This window comes from Macaca fascicularis, chromosome 4 (genome assembly GCF_037993035.2).
Source record: "Macaca fascicularis isolate 582-1 chromosome 4, T2T-MFA8v1.1".
Classification (NCBI taxonomy): domain Eukaryota; kingdom Metazoa; phylum Chordata; class Mammalia; order Primates; family Cercopithecidae; genus Macaca; species Macaca fascicularis.
This window is the reverse complement of record NC_088378.1, coordinates 127249297-127274486: the sequence shown is the minus strand read 5'-3', so window position 1 is coordinate 127274486 and position 25190 is coordinate 127249297. Positions and strand designations below refer to the sequence as shown.

General features: G+C 52.9%; 3 protein-coding genes across 9 annotated transcripts; 1 reads left to right on the top strand and 2 right to left on the bottom strand.

Annotated features, from left to right (window-relative positions):
• The first annotated feature begins 1705 nt into the window (after positions 1-1705).
• Positions 1706-9139, top strand: HSP90AB1 (heat shock protein 90 alpha family class B member 1). Of its 3 annotated transcripts, none has more exons than XM_005552858.2 (12): positions 1706-1908; positions 4166-4312; positions 4925-5131; positions 5235-5394; positions 5577-5710; positions 5844-6152; positions 6600-6765; positions 6969-7159; positions 7282-7429; positions 7545-7813; positions 8303-8636; positions 8747-9139. In XM_005552858.2, exons 2-12 carry the CDS (start codon positions 4166-4168, stop codon positions 8854-8856), a joined length of 2175 nt encoding a protein of 724 aa, XP_005552915.1. In that variant the 5' UTR covers positions 1706-1908; the 3' UTR covers positions 8857-9139. The 3 variants fall into 3 exon arrangements, with proteins under 3 accessions (XP_005552915.1, XP_005552914.1, XP_045246920.1); XM_005552857.3 differs by lacking the exon at positions 1706-1908 and adding an exon at positions 2671-2766; XM_045390985.3 differs by lacking the exon at positions 1706-1908 and adding an exon at positions 3090-3660.
• Positions 9140-9360: 221 nt separating this feature from the next.
• On the bottom strand, positions 9361-12771 carry SLC35B2 (solute carrier family 35 member B2). 5 transcript variants are annotated; one of them, XM_074037904.1, is made up of 5 exons: positions 12632-12771; positions 11908-12101; positions 11568-11722; positions 10813-10888; positions 9361-10612 (listed from the first exon to the last, which is right to left on the bottom strand). In XM_074037904.1, exons 1-5 carry the CDS (start codon positions 12640-12642, stop codon positions 10593-10595), a joined length of 456 nt encoding a protein of 151 aa, XP_073894005.1. In that variant the 5' UTR covers positions 12643-12771; the 3' UTR covers positions 9361-10592. The 5 variants fall into 5 exon arrangements, with proteins under 5 accessions (XP_073894005.1, XP_005552918.1, XP_073894006.1 ...); XM_005552861.4 differs by having other exon boundaries at positions 9361-10888; XM_074037905.1 differs by lacking the exon at positions 11908-12101.
• A 645-nt stretch (positions 12772-13416) lies between these two features.
• On the bottom strand, positions 13417-21056 carry NFKBIE (NFKB inhibitor epsilon). Its single transcript, XM_005552855.5, has 6 exons — positions 20487-21056; positions 18066-18168; positions 17136-17358; positions 15693-15781; positions 15286-15525; positions 13417-14525 (listed from the first exon to the last, which is right to left on the bottom strand). Exons 1-6 carry the CDS (start codon positions 20849-20851, stop codon positions 14460-14462), a joined length of 1086 nt encoding a protein of 361 aa, XP_005552912.2. The 5' UTR covers positions 20852-21056; the 3' UTR covers positions 13417-14459.
• Positions 21057-25190: the final 4134 nt, after the last annotated feature.

Below are 25190 nucleotides of genomic sequence, written 5' to 3'. Positions count from 1 at the left end.
CTTTTTTTTTTTTTTTGAGACGGAGTCTCACTGTGCCACCTAGGCTGGAGTGCAGCGGTGTGATCTCGGCTCACTGCAACCTCTGCTGCCCGGGTTCAAGCGATTCTCCTGCCTCAGCCTCCCAAGTAGCTGGGACTACAGGCGGGCGCTACCATGCCCGGCTAATTTTTGTATTTTTAGTAAAGACAGGTTTCACCATAGTGGCCAGGGTCGTCTTGAACTCCTGACCTCGTGATCCGCTGGCCTCGGCCTCCCAAAGTGCTGGAATTACAGGCATGAGCCACCGCACCCGGCCCTTTTTTTTTTTTTTTTGAGATGGAGTTTCTCTTTTGTTGCCCAGGGTGGAGTGCAATGGCGTGGTCTTGGTTCACTGAAACCTCTGCCTCCCGAGTTCAAGCGATTTTCCTGCCTCAGCCTCCCAAGTAGCTGGGATTACAGGCAAGCGCCACCACGCCCAGCTAATTTTTAGTAGAGAGGAGGTTTCACCATGTTGGCCAAGCTGGTTGCCAACTACTGACCTCGGGTGACCCACCCACCTCAGCCTCCCAAAGTGTTGGGATTACAGGTATGAGCCACTGCGCCCAGCAGAGAAAGTGGAATTTCTATGCTGGTGTAAGATTTGAGATTTTCCCATTTAGAAAGTCTTCAGGAAGCAGCTGAGTCTTGACACTGAAAGGATCCAGCTCAGGGTAAGCCCATCCACAGGAGTGATTCCTGCTTTGGATTTGGGTCCTAGGGGTGAGATCACATCCCTGCTCCATTTCTGGAGCAGAAAGGGAGCCAGCGTAGCAAGGGCTCTGAGTAGAGGGACCCTGGGAGTCACTAAAGCCACTTCCCTGTTGATATAATGTACACACTGGCTTTCATCCGCTCACAGGACAGTGAGAGTTTGTGAATGCTCTCTGTGAACTGGGGAGCAGATTTTTAATGACGTAGGTCCCTCTGCTTAGAAGGAGAGGGTATGTTAAGGGATCACGCTCCCTCTGGTTTGCGGTTTTGGTCAGGAATAGAGCACCCAATGCCCCTTCTTATAGACTTCTCCCAGCCATACGCTTTTTGCAGACCATAATGAAAGGGAGAAAGGATATAAAATCGGGATGATGATGGCAGGCATGGAGAAGTTGACAGGGACAAGGAAGAGGAAAGCAAGGGACGTCCTTTTTCTTTGGTATTCAACACATGAACAAAGCTTGTTAACGAATGTAGACTGGGTAACAGGGCTGGTGAGGGAGGACGACGTGGGTGGCTGTGGGGAAACTCTTCCCAAGCATCCTAGGGGTGGGCCAGGAAGGGGACTAGATGGACATCTACAGGGCACAGAGCAGGGAGCGGCTATTCTCTCCTGGAGGGGCTGTGGGTCCAGCAGGCTTTCGGATGACGCCTTGGAAAGGCAAGGACAGCTTGCCGACTGGAGGGCAGGCAAAAGGGCGGAGACAGGCCAGAGACGGCGGCCGCAGTTCACTGACCAGGAGTATGGCCTAGGGGTTCTGGTGCCAAGGCTGAAGGGGAACAACTTGGCCAGCCGCTCTCTGGCCGGCGTCTTCACGCGGCCTCCAAGAGCTCCTGTTGCCCTGCAGTGGCTCCTAGAGACTCCCTCCTTCCCACGTCCAAATAGCTGCAGGAGGGAAGTGGGAGAAAAAAAGCGAACCAGCTTGAGAAAGGGCTTGACGTGCCTGCGTAGGGAGGGCGCATGTCCCCGTGCTCCGTGTACGTGGCGGCCGCAGGGGCTGGAGGGGGTCCCTCCCGTAGCGACTCCAGTCTCAGAGTGCAAAACGGTACGCCCGCAGAGTCGCCCCAGGTGCTTGGGTGTTGTGTGATTGACGCGGGGAAGGAGGGGTCAGCCGATCCCTCCCCAACGCTCCATCCCATCCCTGAGGATTGGGCTAGTACTCGCGTCGTCTCCGACAGGTCAGAGCCGGTCCCCGGGTGGGGTCGCTGCAAAAACCCTGCTCTGGCCGCAGCCGGAGAGGCGGAGCCCCGCGGGGAGGGGGCGGGCGGGGGCGGGACCGCCGAGACAGGCCTGGAAACTGCTGGAAAGCCGCAGCGCCGCCGCGCCTTCCGCCGCATGCCGGCAAAGAGTCCCGCCGGCCCCGGCCGGCGCCCTCCCCCCACGCTGAGATACCCCACACTGCGAACCCTCCGCCCTTCCTCTGCTCCTGGGAGAGTCAGGATCTGGTGCTACCCAAGGTCGGGTCCCGAATGCCAGTCCCTGTGTCGGGATGCGAAATGTGTAGGGCATATGCTAGGAAGAAGATTGGGTATGGGAGCAGCGGTCGGAGTGGTTAGCTGCCTCGGCTCTTTTTAGGTGTTTCCCCCGGGCTCTGTCCTTGGGTGTGGGGACTCCTGCCTCACAGGTTTTTAGGGAGGTCAATGGATTCCTCGCCCGTAGAGACACCGTATATGCCAAATGAGCACTCCTTATCCCAGCTCTTGATGGGGTCAGGTCCTAGACATGAAGATATGGGGCTGTGATCACAAGCAAACGTGTGGGTGGATCCGTTGCTTGGGTTCTTCCCCGCCCCCTCCTTTTTTCGGACCATGACGTCAAGGTGGGCTGGTGGCGGCAGGTGCGGACTTGACAAGCATGCTCCTTTAAGGCGGAGGGATCCACGGGAGGGCGGCTGTTCTGTGCTTCGCCTTATATAGGGAGACTTGGGGCACGCAGTAGCTCTCTCTAGTCACTCCGGCGCAGCGTTTTGTGCCTGGTAGTCATCAGAAAGCAAGCCCACGTTCTTCTCTAATACGTGTAAGCCTTTTCTTTTCAAGGTAAGGCTGAATTCTTCGTTAGGCTTCTTTAGTGCTCTTTCGTGTTGCTCTTGTTTTTTTCTGTCCTTTAGGGAGCCTAGATACCGGGGTGGCTTGTGGATAACGCCCTGGATTTTTATAGGGTGAGGGTAGTGGTAGGTGAGGGCTCTTGAGTTTTCCTCGGTTTTCTCTAGTGTGCTTGGGCGGTGGGGCTTTCTCTTGGCTCCTCCTAGCCGTAGCGAGGTGGGCTGTGGGGCTGGGGCAGTGCGCGGCGGGCAGCTGCACGTGGTGGCCGCGCGGCCCGGGACGCTGCCATTTTTGCTCCTCCACTTCCGGACGCGGCTATAGGGCGTCGGAGGGGGACCGCAGGATGGCGGGGGTGCCTGCTCGGGTGACTCAGCACGGCCCTGTGGGATTGGCTTTGCCACCTCTCTTATCGGACGCGTTGTTAAAGCCGCCTTGGGTGCTTTGTTTCTGTGAGGGTTCATGGTGTGGGAGGAGCGCTTTCGGTCTCCAGCACCCCATACTCCCTCCTTCCAGATCTTTCTTGCAGTCCCGGTGGAGGAGGGTTGGGGAGGGGGGCAGGTTCTGGAAGATTCATGGGCTCCCTCCTCCGCCCGTCCTCTAGAGCTGAGATTGTTCTGGAAGCTTCTGGATTCTGGCGCCCCGCCCCAGTGCCCGGATGCTGGGGCGAAGGAGGGTGCACGGCGGCGCCCCCTCCTCGCGTGGTCCCTGCCGACGCATGTCCGGCAGTGACGAGTGTCGGCCTGGTGGTTACGGCCACCATCTTCCTTGTGTTGGGTTTGGGCCTGTTCTGTAATTTTGTCCTGTGAAGGGGTCGTAGTGGAGCTTTTGGCTTATCGATTCTTTGTCCGGATTTAATTGCCCCTCGGGCGGGTATCCTCTGGATCCCAGGTTATTCCTCCCTGCAGTGTAGGGTAGGAGTGTCCCGCCCTTGGGCTGGTCTTAGGAAGACATCTCAGGGGGAGCAGTTTAAAGTTAGTGCCAAACTAGTTACTTTGATCTCCAAATGAAGAACTGTAGGTAGCGATTTTCACATTTAAATTTGTGTAAGGATTATCTGGGATCTCTGGATACCTGGGTTGGACCAGCATTATGAGTTTCTGCCATACTACCGGATGACGTTGAGACTGCTGGTCACCACTCTAAGTAGCTGGGTTCTGTGACATTTGGTTGAAGAACATTCAGCTTATTTTCTTTTTCCTTCTGAATTTTCAGGCTTCCCACTTAGTGTGTAGCCTGAGATCTTTTAAGAGAATGCTTTTTCGGTCTTTTCGGAAGGGCTAGTACTCAGGTCAAACCAGTCTCAACTCTTAAGGTCCTAACAAATGAGATGACCTTTAGGATTTTAAAATGTGAGGCCTTCATGTTTTGTAATTAATGATCATTTTTATTTTAGATGCCTGAGGAAGTGCACCATGGAGAGGAGGAGGTGGAGACTTTTGCCTTTCAGGCAGAAATTGCCCAACTCATGTCTCTCATCATCAATACCTTCTATTCCAACAAGGAGATTTTCCTTCGGGAGTTGATCTCTAATGCTTCTGATGTAAGTGCTGTGGTTTCTATATTTGGTGTGTTTATTTTTTTGACACTCTTCGTAGAGAGGAAAGGAGTGGTTTGGCCTTTGTTGGGGATTACTATTGAAGGGGGTAAAGTTGCAACTATTCCAAAAAGATTTGTCTTACTCTCTGGCCATCTTGAACTTGAAAGGGAAGTGACTATGTCCAGAAAAAGTGGGCTCATGTAACTAACTGTAGTTCTAAAGCCTCAAGATAAGGGGCAATCAGATTTGAGGCTGAGAGAGGTAAACCAAGATTTTCTTTGAAGACACGGGCTTTAAGAAAGCAAAAGTGACCGAGCGTGTTGACTCACACCTGTAACGCCAAGGCAGGAGGATCACTTGAGCCTAGGATTTCGAGGGCAACCTGGGCAACAGCCAGACCTTGTCTCTGCAAAAAATTAAATATTAGTTGAGCACAGTGGCATGTGCCTGTAGTCCCAGCTACTTGGGAGGCTGGGGTGGAGGATGGCTTGAACCAGGGAGGTCAAGGCTGCAGTGAGCTGTCATCCTTGCTACTACTGCACTGTAGCTTGGGCAACAGAGCAATTGCCTGTCTCGGAGAGAGCAAAAGTAAGTTGCTGTTTGTATTCGTTTCAGGCCTTGGACAAGATTCGCTATGAGAGCTTAACAGACCCTTCGAAGTTGGACAGTGGTAAAGAGCTGAAAATTGACATCATCCCCAACCCTCAGGAACGTACCCTGACTTTGGTAGACACAGGCATTGGGATGACCAAAGCTGATCTCATAAATAATTTGGGAACCATTGCCAAGTCTGGTACTAAAGCATTCATGGAGGCTCTTCAGGTACTGCAGTTCTGTAGGCATACACCATTCATATTCATCAGTGTTCTTTATTTTTTTTGCTGCTTTAAATTTTGTGTTTGACTTTACAAAAACTTGTTGGCAGGCTGGTGCAGACATCTCCATGATTGGACAGTTTGGTGTTGGCTTTTATTCTGCCTACCTGGTGGCAGAGAAAGTGGTTGTGATCACAAAGCACAACGATGATGAACAGTATGCTTGGGAGTCTTCTGCTGGAGGTTCCTTCACTGTGCGGGCTGACCATGGTAAGTTAGCTTTTCTGTTACAAGGTAGCTGGGTTAGAGTTTTGTGGGCTCACCAGTAGCAGAAATTTTGAGCATCCTGTCAAGCAGTTCTTCATAGCAGTTCCGCTAATACTTTATTAATTTGGTAAGTCTCAACTGCATATACTTTCGCCCTGTTACACGCTTATGATTGACTCTTCTAGGTGAGCCCATTGGCAGAGGTACCAAAGTGATCCTCCATCTTAAAGAAGATCAGACAGAGTACTTGGAAGAGAGGCGGGTCAAAGAAGTAGTGAAGAAGCACTCTCAGTTCATAGGCTATCCCATCACCCTTTATGTGAGTATGGACTTTTAAACCTTTTACACTTAGCGTGCAGGATGTTTCCTGTTCTGGAGAATCTCGTGGTCCCTGGCTTCTGCTTTTCCTGGTGTTTTGTACTCCAAGGCTAATTTCTGTTTTTCTTACTTAGTTGGAGAAGGAGCGAGAGAAGGAAATTAGTGATGATGAGGCAGAGGAAGAGAAAGGTGAGAAAGAAGAGGAAGATAAAGATGATGAAGAAAAGCCCAAGATCGAAGATGTGGGTTCAGATGAGGAGGATGACAGTGGTAAGGATAAGAAGAAGAAAACTAAGAAGATCAAAGAGAAATACATTGATCAGGAAGAGCTAAACAAGACCAAGCCTATTTGGACCAGAAACCCTGATGACATCACCCAAGAGGAGTATGGAGAATTCTATAAGAGCCTCACCAATGACTGGGAAGACCACTTGGCAGTCAAGGTGAGAAGCCTTTGCATGTTGGGTCAACATGCAAATATGGAGAGGAATAAGTGGAAGAGTGTTGGCAGGTAATAGACACATGGAACGTGTCCAGCTGATAACAGAAATGTGAGAGCTATGTATTTTCACTTACTGATTACCCGGTCATAGTGAAGTGCCATCCTTCCTAATGACCTCACTTTCTCTAAAGGAAATCTGGGTAATGTCTATTGGCAGCCTTACACATCCAGAGTTCTGATCAGAGCGGACTGTTTTCTATATACAGCTAGTATTCGTCTAGATCGTTGAGGGCATTAAGGCTCAGTTTTCTCGGGAACTGCCTGTGTGTGCGCTCTATCCGTTAGGCTTATGGGGAGGATCATTATTCCATTTTTAGGTAATTTGGTGTTGGGGCTAAAAGGCCCTCTTTTGAAATGTATCACTTGCTTATTTTTTGTTTTTTTTCAGCACTTTTCTGTAGAAGGTCAGTTGGAATTCAGGGCATTGCTATTCATTCCTCGTCGGGCTCCCTTTGACCTTTTTGAGAACAAGAAGAAAAAGAACAACATCAAACTCTATGTCCGTCGTGTGTTCATCATGGACAGCTGTGATGAGTTAATACCAGAGTATCTCAGTGAGTATCTCCTTGGCCTAATTTAGTTGGGTGAAGTCTTGGGAGGTTTTCGGCATTCTGCCAGAATATCCTAGGTTAAGGATTTTCTGCAATGCATAGTAAGTATAAGGGTTCAGGAGGCTATTAGAGCCTTCTGTTTGAATCTGGGTACCAGCTCTGGTCTAGCTATTTTTACTGAGCTTTCTTATCCTGGTTGATGGCAGATTTTATTCGTGGTGTGGTTGACTCTGAGGATCTGCCCCTGAACATCTCCCGAGAAATGCTCCAGCAGAGCAAAATCTTGAAAGTCATTCGTAAAAACATTGTTAAGAAGTGTCTTGAGCTCTTCTCTGAGCTGGCAGAAGACAAGGAGAATTACAAGAAATTCTATGAGGCATTCTCTAAAAATCTCAAGGTAAAGAAGCAAATGCTTATTCCCTTTACCACTTTCTTAGTAATTACTAACAAATTTTTCCATTCACATAGAAAGTGAATTGTAGTTAAGTTGGATTGTTTTTTCTCTTCCCACCCTTCAAGCTTGGAATCCACGAGGACTCCACTAACCGCCGCCGCCTGTCTGAGCTGCTGCGCTATCACACCTCCCAGTCTGGAGATGAGATGACATCTCTGTCAGAGTATGTTTCTCGCATGAAGGAGACACAGAAGTCCATCTATTACATCACTGGTGCGTTGGTTCTGATGGAAGCCTTTTTGGAGGAGTGGGGAGCACATTTCAGGGCTACCTAGGAACTGGCAGTATGAGGCATTTTAGTCACTGAGTCCATTTAATTACCCTACAGGTGAGAGCAAAGAGCAGGTGGCCAACTCAGCTTTTGTGGAGCGAGTGCGGAAACGGGGCTTCGAGGTGGTATATATGACCGAGCCCATTGACGAGTACTGTGTGCAGCAGCTCAAGGAGTTTGATGGGAAGAGCCTGGTCTCAGTTACCAAGGAGGGTCTGGAGCTGCCTGAGGATGAGGAGGAGAAGAAGAAGATGGAAGAGAGCAAGGCAAAGTTTGAGAACCTTTGCAAGCTCATGAAAGAAATCTTAGATAAGAAGGTTGAGAAGGTAAGCCATTCTGGAGCTAGGATATATTTTGTAACATACCTTTGAGGTGGGCTCCCTCACAATCATGTTTTTACACAATTAGTGGCTTGAGGCACCCTATTTACTGTTTGGAGCCTTCTTGCCTCTTGTTCTCTTCCCTAGCCAGGTTTAAGGCTATTTTAATAAAATTTGGCACAGATTAGGCATTGCTTCAGTTAACTTGTGAGAGTAGATAAAATATTATTTTCTTCTTTTTTTGACTGGATCTCAGCTCACTGCAAATTCAAGTCTCCTGAGTGGCTGGGATTACAGACATGTGCCACCACACCCGGTTAATTTTTTGTATATTTTGTAGAGAGAGGGTTTTGCCAGGTTGGTCTCAAACTCAAGTGATCGGCCCCACCTCCTCCTCCTCCCCCTGCTGGAATTACAGGCTTGACAGTGTCCGTTTTCTCTTTCAAAGTGGTCACTGATCTAATGCAAATCTAAGGCTTTTGTGATTGTCCACAGGTGACAATCTCCAATAGGCTTGTGTCTTCACCCTGCTGCATTGTGACCAGCACCTATGGCTGGACAGCCAATATGGAGCGGATCATGAAAGCCCAGGCACTTCGGGACAACTCCACCATGGGCTATATGATGGCCAAAAAGCACCTGGAGATCAACCCTGACCACCCCATTGTGGAGACTCTGCGGCAGAAGGCTGAGGCCGACAAGAATGATAAGGCAGTTAAGGACCTGGTGGTGCTGCTGTTTGAAACCGCCCTGCTCTCTTCAGGCTTTTCCCTTGAGGATCCCCAGACCCACTCCAACCGCATCTACCGCATGATCAAGCTAGGTCTAGGTAAGCAGCTTTGGTACTTGATGTGGCAAGGAGTTTGTGCAACTAGGCTCCTGTCTGGATTTGACTTAATGCTATTTAATCAAGTCTTACATGGCTTAATTTTACTTTAGGTATTGATGAAGATGAAGTGGCAGCAGAAGAACCCAGTGCTGCAGTTCCTGATGAGATTCCCCCTCTTGAGGGCGATGAGGATGCGTCTCGCATGGAAGAAGTCGATTAGGTTAGAAGTTCATAGTTGGAAAACTTGTGCCCTTGTATAGTGTCCCCGTGGCTCCCACTGCAGCCTCAAGTGCCCCTGTCCCACCTGGCTCCCCCTGCTGATGTCTAGTGTTGTTTTTCCTCTCCTGTCCTTGTGTTGAAGGCAGGAAACCAAGGGTGTCAAGCCCCATTCCCTCTCTACTCTGACAGCAGGATTGGATGTTGTGTGTTGTGGTTTATTTTATTTTCTTCATTTTGTTCTGAAATTAAAGTATGCAAAATAAAGAATATGCCGTTTTTATACACTTTTGCTCTCCCTTGTGAAGTGGATGTTTATTCTTCCCTAGCTTCTCTATCCCCCCCAGCTCTTGCTGTTTTCATGAGCACAGCAAGTTAAGCTGGTTTTGTAGCTAAGATACAGAATACCAGTGAGTCTTAAGAGTGCACACACTGAAGCTAAAGGCAGTTTTTCTGAAAAACTACCATATAATAATGCCTTTTCAGTCAAAACACAGGACCAAGTCCATTACTGTAATTTAATTTAATAAAATAAAATTATAAGAGCAAAAAGTTACATTTCTAAAGTACCAAAACCTACAACAGGCTCATGGAGTAGAGCCTAGGGATCCAGGAGCATAGGAGGTGGTGGTGCTGGGCAGGGATCTGCATCCCCTTTCCACAACACAGCACCATCTTCACTTCACCCTCCTGGGAAAGCAGCATTGGAGCCTACACCGCTTGTGCTTTTCTCACCAGGGTAAGAAATGCAGGTATTTGCAGAGGGGAGTCTGGAAGGCAGCAGAGCACAGCTAGGGCAAGACTTAAGGAAACTTCTGGGAGGGGGAACTGTGGAACCTACCTATGCCCTCTTGACCCCAAACTCCCCCTCACTGAGGACTATCTCTACCCTGGGGCTCAGAATAAACTGCCTGCTGGAAGATGGGTGACTTAAGGCAAAAGGGAAGGCTGCCTCCTGGGCTCCCCACCCCCTGCTGCAGAGTCTATGATACTGAGAAAACACCTGCATTTTGCCCTTTGAGCCAGCTCCCTCGGGTTACAGTAGGAGAAAATGGTGAGAAGACTATTTCACTTCACCCCTCAGGCCCTCTCCACCCTCAAACCTTCTGCACAGGAGACTCAACAGGCACAGCCTTCTTTCCCCGTTGCTTTAGACGGCCCCGCGCGTAGACTCTGAGTAGGAGGGCAGCAAAGACCACAGCCACTCCCAGCCCTCCCACCACAGTGACAGTGTGGCCATAGAGAAGGCAGGAAAGAAGGATGGCAAAGGCCTGGCGGAGGGTCATGATGATGGTGAAGACAGCAGCCCCGAACTGCCCAATGGTGTAAAAGATGAAGAGCTGGCCACATGCAGAGCAGATGGAGAGTAGCAGGGCATGGGCAGCAAACTCACTGTGTCGCCCCATGAAGCGGGTTCCCTCCAGGAGGGCCCCCTGTTCTAGCAGTGAGCCTACTGTGAAGAGGCAGGAGAAGAAATTGACCCCAAACATCATCTGCACCGATGACATCTTATAGGCAAATAGGGCATCCTGCCAGTTTGAAGTGAAGCTGTCAAAAGCAATATAACCTGCCAGTAAGATGAGGCCTGAGAGTGTGGTGGCCGGAGAGCTGCGGGGCTCTGGTCCGCTGGATAGCAGAAACATGCTGACCCCGATGGAGATGAGGGTGGCTGTCAGGTACTCCCAGTGTTCGTAGCTGCGCCGAGACACAAGCTTTCCCATCAGCATGACAGGGATCACCTTAGAGGCCTTGGCCAGCACCTGGGTGGGGAAGCTGACGAACTTAAGAGCTTCGTATTGGCACCAGCTGCTAAGCACATTGGACAGACTCGCAAAGGAGTACCGGTACATGGGTGCCCCATGCCGGGGCTGCTTGCAGAGGACACAGGAGAGGCCAGCCACAATCAGTGCCAGCACTCGGTTCATTAGCACCAGGAACTGCGAGTCTGTAAAGCGCTCACCCGGTGATGTGGCTGTGGCCCCATAGCTACGGGTCATCACTCTTTCCTGCAGCACACCCCAAGTCAGGTAAGATACCTGTTGGGGAAGGTAGAGGCAAAGGAGACAATAAGCAAGATAATGAAAAGGTAGACAAAAATTGACTTCTCCCTCTTCTTCAGGATGATGCCTAAGTGATTCAAAGGAAAATATACACTTTTTGGTTCCTCTGTAGAAGTTTCTTCTCCCAAGTCTGGATTCACCTTGTAGGGAATCAACTGTGTGTGAAAAACCAATTCAGGGAGGCAAGAACTCTCAGAATTGGGTATCTGTAGTTCAACATGGTATTCAAGGTAGAACTAGTACCCACTGCAAAATGCCATGGGGCCCGCATCTTAGCACTCTCTCACATGCAGTACTGGGGGAAGGCTGAATGGCTCCCCCACAATTTTATCAGTGGGTTTACAGTATGTGAGACACCAGTGCAGGAAGGAAGTATAATAACGGCACAGTAGAAATCACAGAGAATAGGGCAAGTCTTCTGCACCAGACATCTCGAAACAACAGTATGAACTTTCAGTACCAGTGCTGGAGAGAAGAGGAAAGAAAAGAGCATTTCCCCCAAACACCTCCAAGATGGAGGTGCAGTGTGCCTCTGGGAGCAGGACACAAAACACGCCAACTAGCAAAGCCCTGGGACTGGTAAAATGGAAACCTTCGCAGAATCCCTGCCCACCGGCATCCAACCCAGGAAGAGAGCCTGAGCCCACCTACCCACCTGGAGTCCTGTGGCACAGAAGAGCAGCTTCAGGGCCTGCCACATCGGGGTGGTCTCTGCCGCCTCTGTTCGGGGCGCCAGGGGAACCTCATCAGAGGCCTTGGGCTCATTGCCAAAGACACAGGCTTTCACCAGGGGAAAGCAGAGGCCCCTACCTGAAGAAAGCACACAAAGTCAAGCCCCAAATCTCCGTGGCACTTCCTCTTCCCCAGAGCAGCCAGCCTGCCCTGCTGTCCGGCCTACCGTCCTCCCGCCCTCTCCAAGTCAGATCCCGTTTGGACTGCTGGCCAAATACCCTCCTTCCCGACCTAGCTCACTTCCCCGCCCTTTCTTCACACACCGGTCTCCAGGTAGTTCTTCCGCCTGAAGTACTGCACCAGGAGGTAGCCAGGTACCATAAAGCTGGCATAGCCAGCAGCATTCACCAAAAATCGGAAGAACCATAGCTGGGTCCATGACTCCGGAGGGGCTTCGGGAGTCTCCCCACCCGCCCCTAGGGAGGGGAACGCAGCCAGCACCACCACTGCCCACCACCTGTAAGGAAAGCGGACATAAGCATTAGGGCGCAGTTATCCCCCCCGCTCTCCAGAGGGGACTACACTGGAGTAGTGCCCGGAGTCTCCCCGCCCCCTCCGCTGCAGCTCCGGCCCGGACAAAGAGTCTCTCTCTCTCTCTCTCTCTCTCTCTCTCTCTCTCTCGAGGGGGGGCGAGGGGACGCCGGCGCTGGCCCGGCAGGGCTTCCTCCCTCCCCGGGGGCGGATCCGCCCTTCTAGCCACACAGGTCTCCTCTGTTCCCTCCAGCGCTAGCCCGCTGCTCAGGCCAGACGCAGCGCCCCTTCCCCCACCCTCCCCTCCACGTTCCCGGGGCGTCAGGGTACCCTGCCCCTCCGCCCGAAGCGCTCCCCAAGGAGCACAAAACCAAGCCGCACCCCCTATCCCCACTGGCTCCTATGCTGGCCGACGGCCGAGCAGCCGGGACCCCACCCGGCCCCCCGTGCAGATGTGCGGCAGTCACGTGGCCCGGGGGCTCGGTCACGTGAGCTCACCGCTGCCCTAGCCCCCACCTGGCGTCCATGGTCCAGGCCGCGTGGGGTGGAGGGGGACCGGGGAATGCGAGTCCCCGGGCCGCGCACCCCCTACGCTCCCTCCGCTCCCGCCGCCGCCTCCAGGAGCGGCCAGCGAGCCAGCGGCCAGCGGAAGTGCCGCGCTCTTCCCGCCTCCCTCCCAGCGGTCCCCTCCGCCCCTGCCGCGACCACGCAGCGCCCCGGGCCGCCGCCGGGCCACAGCGCCCCCGCGCGGCCCGGAGGCAGACGCGGCTCGGGTTCCGGGGAGCTGGGCTGCCCCTGGGCGCGGGGAGCGCCAGCCCTGAAGATGCGCCCGCCCGGCGCCTCCCCTGTGCTTCGTCATCGCCTTTGGCCTTCATAAGCGTCCCAGAGGTCATGGTGACCATTGCCATCTTGCAGACAGGACAGTGAGGCTCTGCATCCCAAGCCCCTCCTCTGTGTTAGTTTCCCCGTTTTCTGACAGAACGAAGGTGTCTCTTTCCTTTGTTGGCTGGGTAGTAATTCTGTCCCCCCACTTCCCATGACTTTCGAGGCTCTACATGGCCTCGCCAGCGTTCCTCGCCCACTCACTCACCCGCTGTGAAGCCCCGCTGGCTTGCTCTCATTTCCTCTAATTCACAGGCCTTCCCCCAAATGCTCTGCCCCCATCCCTTTACTCATCCTTACATCCCAGTTGAGATGATACTCCTCAGGCGGGGTTCCCGGACCACAAAAAGCATAACCCTCTACCGACTCCATCCTTTTCCTTCCCATTATTCTTTTCCCTTCATAGCACCCACTGCAACTTGTAAGGACATCTTTATTTGGATGTTTATGCTTTTAACGGCTGTCTCCCTCACTGGATGAGTGGTCAGCGACTGTGCTGGTTTATTGCCCCACGCTCTTCATGCCAGCATAGGGCTGACCTAGCAGGGCCCTCGAAGGTGAGGAATGGGAGGAAAAACGTGGACTCAGCTCCCTTGTGCCCAGCCTCCCTGGGTTACCCTTGTCGCCAGGCTCCTCCAGATGGCAGCCCCCAGGGCAGTGGTGAGGGCTCCAGGGCCTGTGTCCTCTCATTCTTCCTCCTCTCCTTCTATCCCTCATCATTTCCACAGCAAGGACAGGGTCTGTGCTGGACACAGAGAAAGGCCTGGGGACTACTGGCCTCTGACCCCACCCAGCAAGGTCCTACCGTGCTCAGGGCACAATTTCCTTCTCTCTACCTCCACGACAAAGCCACAGGGCAGGCCTGTCTAAAAAGCCCCAATGCACACAGACATGCATGCGCGCAAAACAGCTCTAGAAGGGAAAAGCTTTTTTTAACATCTCTTGCCATTTTAGTGTCATGTTACTGAAAGTTCCTTCCCCAGTGGCTCAGTTCAGAACCTTCCCTGTGAAGTCTTTAAACAGCAGTGTTTAAGGGTCCTCAACAGCAATAAGATGGGACACCCCTCAGGGTTCTGCTTGCTCCTATTTCAGTCTCTTCTCACTCAGGAGAGTCCATGTTTCCCACTGGTTGGCAGTTTCAGCCTGACCCAACATGGGCACACACAAGAGCACCTGCCATTTTCAAGAGAGGCAAACAGGCTTCACCCAGGATACCTGGGACTTTGGGGATCTTCCAAGAATCCCTGTCCACCTGGAAAGCTCTTCCTTCCAGACTGGCTGTCTCTCACTTGCAGTCCCTCCTCCTCAGCTCAGGACTGTACTGGCTGGCCCCAAGCTCTGGCCACAGCAGTCCCTAGGGCACCAGAAGAACACACAGCCTGGGCCCAAACTGCAGCAGTTATGACTCCGGCTTCCAAATGGAAAGAGATGGAGCCCCGAGGATCCCAGACTCTGCCTGGATTCAGTCGGTACACAGCAGCAGTTTCCCTGAGATCTTCAGGTCATCAAAGGGCAAAAGGACAAGGGACTGAGAAGGAGAATGGAGAGAAGCAAGATCAGAGGACACGGGAAAAGGCAACTTGGGAAAGGGGACCCAGGGAAACCTGTTGGGCCACTCCCTCCCCACCAAATGACAGTTGAAGACCATCAGGGAACAAATCTTCATACAAATCCTCAAAATAGTGGCCCCTCTGGGCTTGGCAGAGCCCTGAGGACTTAGGCAAGCCTTCCTTTTCTAAGATAATGCCAGAATATCCAACTTAGGAGGGACCTTAGAGGTGATCCAGCCCATGGACCTGGAGTTGTTTGTTGTTGTTGGGGGGTGGTGGAGGGGGTGCTGGGTACTCATAGAACATTTAGGTTTCTTTTTTTACACTGAACATTTAAGAATAGGAAAGACTGTACAGAAAATCTGGGTTTCACCTCCCCAAAAATTCCAAGACCAGGAAAAACTGGCCCACACTCCTGCTCTGTAAGCCTGTGCTGAAGCTGAGTGCAGAGACCCTCAGGGATGGCTCTCTGGGTTCTTACAGGCCTCATTACACCATGGTCTCATACCTGGCCAACTTCACTGATTCACTTTAACTGCAGGCTCCCTGTAGGGGTCCAAATTTGGCTCCCTGGTCCTGACCAACTAAGGAAACAGGCTCAAGTTCCCATAGTTGGTCAGTGATAGAGTCCTGGTTATACCCCAGGACTCCTGGCTCCCTGGCCCTTTCAGCTAATGACAGAACCTCTCTCTGCTGTGGGTGTGTGAGGCCCTGGAGAGCAAAGCATATGCTTCTTACTTCCTCAGTGAGGTCCTGGGGCGTCTCATCCTCCACGTTCCGCAGCAGGGAGTCAGCACCCGCCTTGCACAGAGTGGATGAGATGCCCATGAGGCCCCGGCCAGCTGCCAGGTGCAGGGGTGTGCACCCGTTCAGCATGCGGGCATCTACCTGGGCACCAGCCTGGAGCAGGAACTGTACCAGGCCCCGCTCTTGGGTTTCCACAGCCAGGTGCAGCGCTGTCTTCCCACTGGTGCCCTCCTGGGAAGGAATAAGGATGTCAGCCAAGGCCCTCAGAGGCAGTGTGCTGGGCCTGGGCTCTGGATAAGGAGGTGAATGCCACCACTTCTGACTGCTGGGCAGGGGCTTGGGGCTGTGTCAGGTGGGGGCAGGCCCTGGGCTGGGCAGTGCTTTGCTGGCTGCCTCACCTGCACGTCAATGTCAGCTCCATTCTGAAGCAGCAGTTCCATGAGTGGTTGGTTCTTCTGAAGGGTGGCAATGTGGAGACAAGCCAGACCTGGGATGGGGTGAGGGTGAGGGCTGCTCATCTGCATCCACCAACTCCCTCTCTTCTGGGACCTCCCTATCACTCAGCCCCAAGGGACTCACTGCCCACTCAATGTCTCTAATCACAAGACTGTTAAAATGCAAACCCCAAAACCCCCTCAAAAGTCTAAGGGGAAAGGAACTCAAAGTTTCCACCTTTTCAGAGTCATGTTATTGAAACTTTCATGCTTCAGGGGTCAGGCTGCTGAGTGACACCCCCAAAGAACACCCTCCTCCTATACACAAATCACAACACACACACACACACACACACACACACACACACACACACACAACCTGCCTTCAAGCCCAGAAAGCCACCTTTTCTGAAAAGCCACCTAAGATCCTCATGACCCTAGCCCTTTCTCAGTGGCCACTTCCTTCTGTGCTCCCCTGGCCTTTTTGCTCTCCTTTCTGGTCTGGACACTCCTGACCCTTGCTTAGTAATAGAGATTTCGATTCAAATTTACATTCTTCACCTCCTTCAAGGCCCTATTCAGATGTCACTGGCTCCATGAGGCCTTCCCGGGCCACCCTATTTAACAATCATATCAACTCTCCTACTCCCCACATTCCTTCCTCTCACTCCGCTCTACTTTTTACTACAGCACTTACTTCCTTTTATGATATTACACAGTTCACTTCTTATATTTATTGCTCATCTCAACCTTTCTCTATTTTGCACCCAGATGCAGGTGTAGCTCCCAAGATAATGTCTGGCACATAGAAAACCCTCAGTACATTTCTGTTGAATGAATGAATCAGGTCATCTAATCTCTATTAAGCTAACTATCTTTTTTTTTTTTTTTTGAGATGGAGTCTCTCTCTGTCGCCCAGGCTGGAGTGCAGTGGCCCAATCTTGGCTCACTGCAAGCTCCGCCTCCCGGGTTCACGCCATTCTCCTGCCTCAGCCTCCTGAGTAGCTGGGACTACAGGTGCCCATCACCACATCCGGCTAATTTTTTGTATTATTAGTAGAGACGGGGTTTCACCATGTTAGCTGGGATGGTCTCGATCTCCTGACCTCGTGATCCACCTGCCTTGGCTTCCCAAAGTGCTGGGATTACAGGCGTGAGACACCGTACCCGGCCCTTAAACTAAGTATCTTAAGGGCAAGATTTAGTTTTCTGCTCAGCACACAGTAGGTACTGGGTAAATTCAAAATCAAATCATCCATTCATTCATTTAGCAAAGATGTACGGAATATCTATGTGCTTAGAGTGGGAGGGGCACCAATGGACAAGCTGGGACCCTCCCTTCCCCAAGAGTGGGGTCCCTATCTCCTATGCCCTCCTCATCCCACAGGCCCTTAAGACTGTCCACACCTTGCCAGTTTTGCAGCTGGAGGTCCAGAGAGTGAGATGTTCCTCTGCCTGGCTCTGGCCGCCCCTCCAGCAGGCAGCGGGCACAGGCCAGGTGCTGGCGCTGGCAGGCCACATGAAGGGCTGTGTCACCATGCCGGTCCTGTAGTGCCCGGCTGGCCCCCTTTAGCACCAGTGCCCGAACTGCACCCGGTTGGTCCAGATGTACAGCCAGATGGAGTGCTGTCTGGAGGCACAAACAGAGGGTCATGGGGCCACTGCAGCATGCTCCCACCTCTGGGAACCTGCTTGGGCTCAAGAATCACCAGCTGCCAGCATCTTCTTTGAAAGTAGCTCATTAAGGCCATAGCCTGTTCTTCCAAGGAAATCCTACCAAGCCCTTCTCCTGTCACCCCCTCCCCCACCAAGCTCTTGTGACCCCAATTCTGGAAGAAAGGTGAAGAAAGTAGCTCCCTGCTTTTCTTGTAAGTCACCTTAGGCCCTGGAGAAAGGACATGTGGGGGCAGAGTCTAGCCCCCCACCCCATGGGGAGACCTCTGTTACCCCCAGAGGGTAGGCTGCAGGAGGAAAGAGAGGCACCAGGCAGTCCCTCCCTGGCGAAACTCTCTGTGAAGGCTCCATTCAGATGTCATCTCCTCTGTAAGCCTTCCCTGGCTGCTGCACACAGACCCTGGACCCTACAGCAGCTGGTATGTGTCTCTATCACAACTCTTGTCACCAGGCTGTGTATTTAGCTGGTGATATGAGTCCCCCAGCCCAGGCTGCAAGCACCTCAGCGCAGAGGCCATGTCTTACTTGTGTCTGTCTCCTCAGTTTCTAGCTGTGTCTGGCATTTGGTTTCCTAAGTGAGCAGCCTTTGGACTGGTGTGCCTGCTGGGGATGGCTGCCAGGGCACAAACAGGTATCTAGGCACAACCCTCTCTCGCCACCAACCTGGTAAAGGTTATTTTGAATGTCCAGGACCTCCTGGGGCAGCAAAGCCAGGCAACAGAGCAGCACCGCTGGGGCCTCGTGAATCACTGCCAGGTGGACCAGCCTAGGGGAGCAGAGGCGGGGCTCAGCGTTAGGGCCCAGGCCAGAGGGAGTGGGTTGGGGTCTTGGGGTTAGAAGGAACACATCAAACTTTAACTAGCTACCCATAGGGTAGGTTCAGGAAGTGAGAGTGTGGGCCAGGAAGTGAGGGTTGGTGTGGGAAGCCAGGATCCTAGGGGTTGGAGCTCCAAGTTCCCACTGCTGGCCTTCAGGAGGGCCTTGGCTGGATGGGCATGTGGGCAGGGTGCTGACAGGACAAGGGCCTTCCTGTCCAGCCTGCCCACACCCACTCCTCTTTGCCCTCAGGGCTCTGCCCGGCCAGCTGCAGCTCAAAGCCAAATTGAAAGCTGCCGAAGTAGTCCAGAGGGGGTTTCCAGGCCGAGCACCCCACTACCTCAGCTCACAGGAAAGGAGACAGATGCAGGGTCACCCCATACCCCCAAGCAACTCAATGTTAACACATTCCAAGGGAGAGACACAGAAACTCTTGGAAGAGGAGCAAGGAGACAGTGCAGCATCCTGTCCTGCTGCCCTTCCCTGGGAGTCAAGAGACACCTCTCAGATAGCACAGACCAGGTCGGGCCTAACAGAGGCCATCCATTCCTGTGTGCACCTCCAAGAGGAGGTCTTTGTAGTGCAGAAAATGTATTTGTTGAGGGGGCCAAGAACCTTAATCTAGGGGTAATGGGGGCAGTTGGGAGGGGAAGTTCCAGTCTCGGGGTTTCCCCACGTCAGGTGGGGAAAATGAAAGCCAGTGCTGGAGGGTCTAGGCCGGGACAGCTGCCTTGGGGCATGAGTGAGGGGGGTAGCTTGGCTAAAAGGCCCGTCTGGACTGGGGAGGGGACTGCTTGGGCAGGAGGGCGGCAGGCTTCGGCGGCAGGCAGCAGGAGAGGCCCAGGAGAGTGACGGAGGGAGGGAGGAACTGCTCTGGAAATCCCCTCGGCCAGGGCCTGCTCTCTGGGTCACATTCTTGCAGCCACCTCCCTCTCTTCCCCAGTATCCCCTCCTCCCACTTCCTCTTCCCACTTCCATACCTCCCACAGCCCAGACACCTCCAACGGAGGGAGGAAAGTGCCCCTCCTCTCTGGGGACTCGCTGGGAAGCCCGGACACTTCTCCCCTCCACACACACACCCAGTCTGGACACAACACCTGCTTCTAACTAGAGATGGAAAAGGCTGGGGCTGAGAGGCTAACAAAAGACGGCAGTGTCAAAAGTTCCCTCTCCTTGGATCAAAGGTCATCAGAGGTATCTTGCATGCAGCCCCCAAAACCTTGGGGTTCTGGACCTGAGGGCTGGTGATCCAGGCAGAGTACAGAAAGGACTGGGTCACTCCTCTCCCACCCACTGTGTGCACCAGCTATCTTTATCAATGGCCACCCAGGATTGGGACCCTGCATCTCCAAAAAGCAGGTTAGGACAGCCACCTCCTGCCTCCCCTACTCCTATTTATATGAGCACCCTTGATCAGGGATTCTAGCCCTCCCCAACTCTATTTCTCATCCCCAGATCCCAACCTTTCCCTCCTGTGTCAATGTTTTCTTCTTCCTGGGGGGCTAAATCCTCAGTTGGCCAACCCATCACACACAACTGCCTTTTACTTCAACTGCCCTCTGGCCCACTCCCACAAAACTCCACCTGGGTCTGAAGGAGGAAGGGTTAAGTGAGGGAGTAAGACACAACAGTTAGTGGGACTTGGGGTCTCTGGAGGTAGAGGATATCAGGGACGCTGACTCTAGCCCTCACTTCCCCTTTCTTAGCAGAGGAGGAAGTAAGCTGGGGCAGCCAGCCGCCTATCTGTCTGCTGGGGCAAGAGTGCCCCAGCCTGGCTCACCCCCTCCTCCTGAGGACCAGCCCCAATCCTACACCCTGGTGGCACCCCCACGCCTAGCTTCCTGGCCCCTACTGGCAACCTGTAACTGGCACCTGTTGCTCCTGGAGACAGAGCATTCTGAGGTCAGGAACTGGGAATCCCAGATATTGAGCAAATAAGGATGTCCCCTTCCCCAGCAAGAAGAAACAAAAAAACTGGACTCGGTCAGGGGAATTTTCTCTTCCTAAGGGTGGATTATTGGTAGATTTCCAAGATGCTGGCTGGGGTCCCTGAGTTAAGGGTCCTGCCAGCTCTGCCCACCCCGAAATGGGAGAACAGAGATGATGCCATGGCCTGGCTGGACCTCAAAAGTTGGCTGAGAGTTAAGTCTGGAGTTTGGAACAGTGAATGGGGACTTGAAGGATCCTCACGGGGGAGTAGGGGTGCCCGGCCTGTTGCGGCTCTTGGGCAGGCCCAGAGTTAGCATCCCGCCTAGCCCCCATACTCACGTGTCTCCGTCCTCGGAGATGTAAGTGAGTGCTTCCAGCTGCTGAGGGCTCAGCGCCCCCACGTGGGGGAGTGGCGGGCGTGGGGCCGGGTCCTCAGCCTCGGGACCCCCCAGCAAGGACAGGCTCTCGGTGAGCGAGGAGGAGCCATAGGTGGAATCAGCCCGCTCCCCATCCGCGTCTTCCTTCTGCTGTGGTTCCTTGGCGGGCCCCGGAGGGTGGGTGCAGGGCTGGGGGCTGCCGTCCGAGGGCCCGGAGGCGGGAGCCGAGGTCGGCTCGGGTAGGGAGCGCAGAGAGCGCAGAGACTCAATGCCAGAGTCGTACTGGCTCTCGTCCGCCTCGTCCGGCCCCTTCCGCGCCTCCGACATGCCCGCGGCGCTGGCCCGCGGGGGCCCGGTCTAAGCAGGATCCGGCTACGGGCTCTGCCGCGCCGCCTTTCCGGGTTGCGGGTCCGCTTGGCAGAGCGGGCGCCAGGCCCGCGGCGGCCTCCTTCCCGGGCTGTGGGGCTCCGAGAGGCCGGCGCACAGCGAGGACAAGGTTCGGAGCGCTGGCCGGGTCCACCCAGCGGTTACTGTGGGCAGCCGAACCGCCCAAGCGGGTCCTCCTCCTCGCCCCGCCCCTCCGGACCAACAGGGTCGCTGCAAGCCGGGTGGCCCCGCCCCCTCCCCGCCCCCGGCGGGCGCTTCCGGAAAGAGGCCCCGCCCCTCCGGAATCCCCCTTCCCGGGCTCTGCGTAGGCTTGGAGTCTGTGGTTCCCGGGCCTTGACTCACTCCTTCGTTGATTCATTCACTCATTCATTCATTCACCGTTTCCCCCTTCCTCCTTCACTCATTAGTTCCACGCATGTACTGTTTCCTTCTGTCACTTCTATTTCTTAATTCATTTGTTTTATTTTTATTTTTTATTTTTTCGAGACTAAGTCTTGATCTGTTGCCCAGGCTGGAGTGCAGTGATGCGATCTCGGCTCACTGCAACCTCCGCCTCCTGGGTTCAAGCGGTTCTCCTGCCTCAGCCTCCCGGGTAACTGGGACTACAAGTAGAGACGGGGGTCTTGCCACGTTGCCCAGGCTGGTCCCGAACTCCTGGGTTCAAGCAATCTGCCTGCCTCGGACTCCCAAAGTGCTGGGATTACAGGCTGCGAGCCACTAGGCCCGGACCATTCATTTGTTTTAAAAGAAATATCTATTAACTGTCTGTACAAGCTGGCATCTTTGAGGGAGGGCATGTAGGTGATGGGTTGCGGAAGCACTGCTTCCTAACCCTTGCCCATTTATCTCAATTTCTCTTGCTTTCTCATCTTTCCCTATCAGTGCCCAGGAATATTGGTAGGGAAAGGGGACTCCCATTATCTTTAAAGGAGCAGTTCTTCTGGGTCCTCGAAGACAGTCTGCTGTGTCAACGTCCTACATCACATGGAATTGGGCATGAAAAATTTTTTTGGAAAGAGCGTCTTCTCATGGAGACTGTTGTCTAAAAAGCAAAGTGGTTATGGGGTTTCTTCTTCCTCAAAGGGTGAAATCTTGGCCTTGGGTAGTTACAGTTTCTGGTCAACCCCAGCAGTCAAGGAAGTGGGGTCAGACTGGGGAGGCCCCAGATATGCTGGTTGCACTCTGCTCAGGTCCCTAACACAGCCCCAATCTTAGTACGAAAACCGCTGTCCCTAGGCTTAGGAAGGCCGTGGGAGAACCCCACTACAAGTGAGCCCTAAGCCCATGCCCCATGATTTATTCCCTTGTTCCTCCCCACTACTCCAAGTGCTATCAGCCTAGCGCCAGCAATGCCCTTACAGGGTTATCCCCAAGGAAACATGTAGCTTTTCCATCTCCAGCATTGGGGAAAGGAAGGTGGATGAGTGTAGATAGCAACATTTTGCAGGGGAGAGGCCAGTTTTCCCACTGCCCTTCCCCTGCAACCTCATTTTATTCATCCATCATGCACCCACTTGTTAAACATGTATGGAAGGTCTCCTGTAATGTCTGACTTTGTTCTTTCTATTGGAAGCAAAACTGACTATCACAGTAATAACCCATAACCACCCCCCTATGACCAACAAAAAAAATCCCATGGTCCTAAAAAAGCTCCTTGGCAATTACAGCTCAGAGTGGTTGGGATAAGACAGAACTGAGAACAGGGTGTTGTGGGGGCACACAGTGGGGCCAGCTACTCAGTGGGGTGAGAGGTAAGGAAGGTTCCCTTTGAACTGAGAATGGGAAGGGAAGAGAGATACGGAGAGGAGGACCTAGTCTCTGGGGGGTGATTGGAGACAGAAGAGTTGGGGGAGGGCTGAGGGGAGAATATGGCCCACTGTTCTTCAACCCCATGTAGGACCAGAGTGGGAAGGATGTGATGAGCATGAAGCCCAGTGAGGAGCCACGAGGGGAAAGGCCCGGGAAATTGAAGCATCTCCTTCCCTTGGGTCAGCATGATTTCAGATGTTCTCAATCTCCTCCCCTGACATGTTCCTCTCCAGTCCTCAAAGGCTGCAGCAAAAGTATAGTAATAAACTCCAGACCCAGACCAACTGGGTTCAAAATTTGGCTGAGCACAGTGGCTCATGCCTGTATTCACACCTATAAACTTTGGAAGGCTGAGGTAGGTGGATCATTTGAGGTCAGGAGTTCGAGACTGGCCTGGCCAACATGGCGAAACCTTGTCTCTACCAAAAATACAAAAATTAGCTGGGCCTGGTGGCACATGCCTGCAATTAATCCCAGCTACTTGGGAGGCTGAGGTAGGAGAATCACTTCAACCTGGGAGGTGGAGGTTGCAGTGAGCTGAGATCGTGCCACTGCTCTCCAGCCTGGACAACAGAGTGAGACTCAGTCGAAAAACAAAAACAAAACCAAAAAAACCCATACAAAATCTGACACTATCATCCACATTTTAATGTTGGGAAACTGAGGCCCAGAGAGGTGAGTTGACTTGCTCAAGGTAAAATAGAAAGTGCAGAGATGGCTTCTGATGTAATCCAAAACTTTTATATATTTTTTAGTGAAACCTTCTTTTCTTTATCAAGATGTAAACCACATAGGGTGGGAGTGTTTGAGCCCTCTGCAAGGACGTAAGAACTCAGGAGTGTGCAAGGACCTCCTTTTTAGTCATACGGAGTCTGAATTTAAGGAAAAACCCACTCAACTCAGCCAGGTGTTTGGCCCTGAGCCATAACAGGTGTGTGGCAGTCCCTTTTATGGCCACATGAGGTCAGCATTGAGTCACCCACTGGCCCCAGTACCAGAGCTTGCACTCTTGACAGGAATCCTTTCCAACACTCCAGAAATGGGGAGAGGGACCATTGCAGTGTTATCTGAAAGGGTGACTTGGGGACTTTGACTTAGGCCACAGCATAGTTAGGGGCCTGACCTCGCCTCTTCAGCTCCAGTCTTCTCTGAGGCTGGGCCTCTGGTCTTTCTCTCTGTTGTTTTCTGGTTCCCTTTGTGCCCCCACTCCCCACCTCCACCCACCCCAGCTAGGCTCATCTTCAGGAAACAGGCCTGGTTTCCATGGTGACCAGCCGGTCAGCTGGCTCCTTCCACCGCCCCCTCCTTCACCCCCCTTTCCTGTAGCTTCCAGGGAAGGGTACTGTGTGTGAATGGAGAAGGCAGGGGTAGCCTTTTGTCTCTTTGGAGCTCTAGGGCTGGCCAAAAGAGCTAAACTGTCCCTCCTCCAAAGCCTTTTGAAGTGGAGACAGAAAGGCAGTGGGGGTGAGTGTCAAGAGGAAGATTATAGTGCCTAAATGGGGAGCACGAGAGGATCCTCCGTAGGTTTGGAAAGGCCAAGGTTAGGGGCTCTGCTCTCTGTGGGCAGTGAGGACTGAATTGCGTGGAAGGGGCTGAAACTGGAACAAGAAGGGCTGGAGTTAGCTGTGAGGCCAGCTTCCCAAAAAGCATGGGCGGGAGATGCTGGAATGAGTCACCAAGTGAGATTCTGCCTCTGCCAAGGGAGTGAACAAGACCACCGCCTCTTCTGGACAGCCGCCTTCCTCTGGGCAGGGAGAATGGGCCCATCAACCTGGAGAGGGCCATGCAGGCTGGATAGCTCTAAGCAATAGGTGGACAGAGAGCCACCTTCACCTGCCTGGAAAGGGAAGAGTACTAAAACGAAGACAGGGCCAGGAGTGTACTAGAGGGGTGGGAACAGTGGCTGTTCCCAATAAGGGGAAGGAACATCCTGGGCAGATCAGTGTGCTTGTACCCTATCCCCCAAAATCAGACATCAAACTAACTTCCTACCCACAAATATTCCCCATAGACTTTTGAGTGGGAAAGATCTGAATTCTAGGACTAGCTCTGTGAGTGCTAGCAGGTGACCTTGAGTAAGCCATTCACTCTCCCTCTGCCTTGGTTCCCTATGAGTAATTGGCGAGAACAGTTACTGTATGTCAAAGACTCTAATGACACATAGTAGGATTCCACAGTAACTGTGTATGCACAAGATTGATCATGCATGGCTTTTATTACATCCTTCATAATGGTTGGTTTTCCTGTTCTTTTCTCCCCATTAGACTTTGTGCTCCTTGAGGGAAGGAAACTGTGTTTCACTTCTGTACTGGTTACACAATAGGTACCCAACACCTGTTTACTGAATGGAGACATCCAGGAATGAATGAATGAATGTCAGGGTCCTTCCTGCTGTGCCAGGGAATGCAGGCAAGAGCAGTGTGGGATGGCCTGAAAGGATAGCCTGCTTGCAATGGCTCAGCCTGGCCTG

What these genes read in the sequence shown, in the direction of transcription:
- HSP90AB1 (XM_005552858.2), top strand. Translation starts at nt 4,166, where the DNA reads ATGCCTGAGGAAGTGCACCATGGAGAGGAGGAGGTGGAGACTTTTGCC. An exon ending in GCTATCCCATCACCCTTTAT is followed by an intron (nt 5,711 to 5,843) that starts GTGAGTATGGAC and finishes TTTCTTACTTAG; the next exon opens with TTGGAGAAGGAGCGAGAGAA. An exon ending in GTCCATCTATTACATCACTG is followed by an intron (nt 7,430 to 7,544) that starts GTGCGTTGGTTC and finishes ATTACCCTACAG; the next exon opens with GTGAGAGCAAAGAGCAGGTG.
- SLC35B2 (XM_005552861.4), bottom strand. An exon ending in GAAGAACTACCTGGAGACCG is followed by an intron (nt 11,723 to 11,907) that starts GTGTGTGAAGAA and finishes TGCTTTCTTCAG; the next exon opens with GTAGGGGCCTCTGCTTTCCC. An exon ending in TCTGTGCCACAGGACTCCAG is followed by an intron (nt 10,889 to 11,567) that starts GTGGGTAGGTGG and finishes CTTCCCCAACAG; the next exon opens with GTATCTTACCTGACTTGGGG.
- NFKBIE (XM_005552855.5), bottom strand. Translation starts at nt 20,851, where the DNA reads ATGTCGGAGGCGCGGAAGGGGCCGGACGAGGCGGACGAGAGCCAGTAC. An exon ending in TTCAAAATAACCTTTACCAG is followed by an intron (nt 17,359 to 18,065) that starts GTTGGTGGCGAG and finishes TTGTGCCTCCAG; the next exon opens with ACAGCACTCCATCTGGCTGT. An exon ending in CCCAGGACCTCACTGAGGAA is followed by an intron (nt 14,526 to 15,285) that starts GTAAGAAGCATA and finishes TCTCCTTCTCAG; the next exon opens with TCCCTTGTCCTTTTGCCCTT.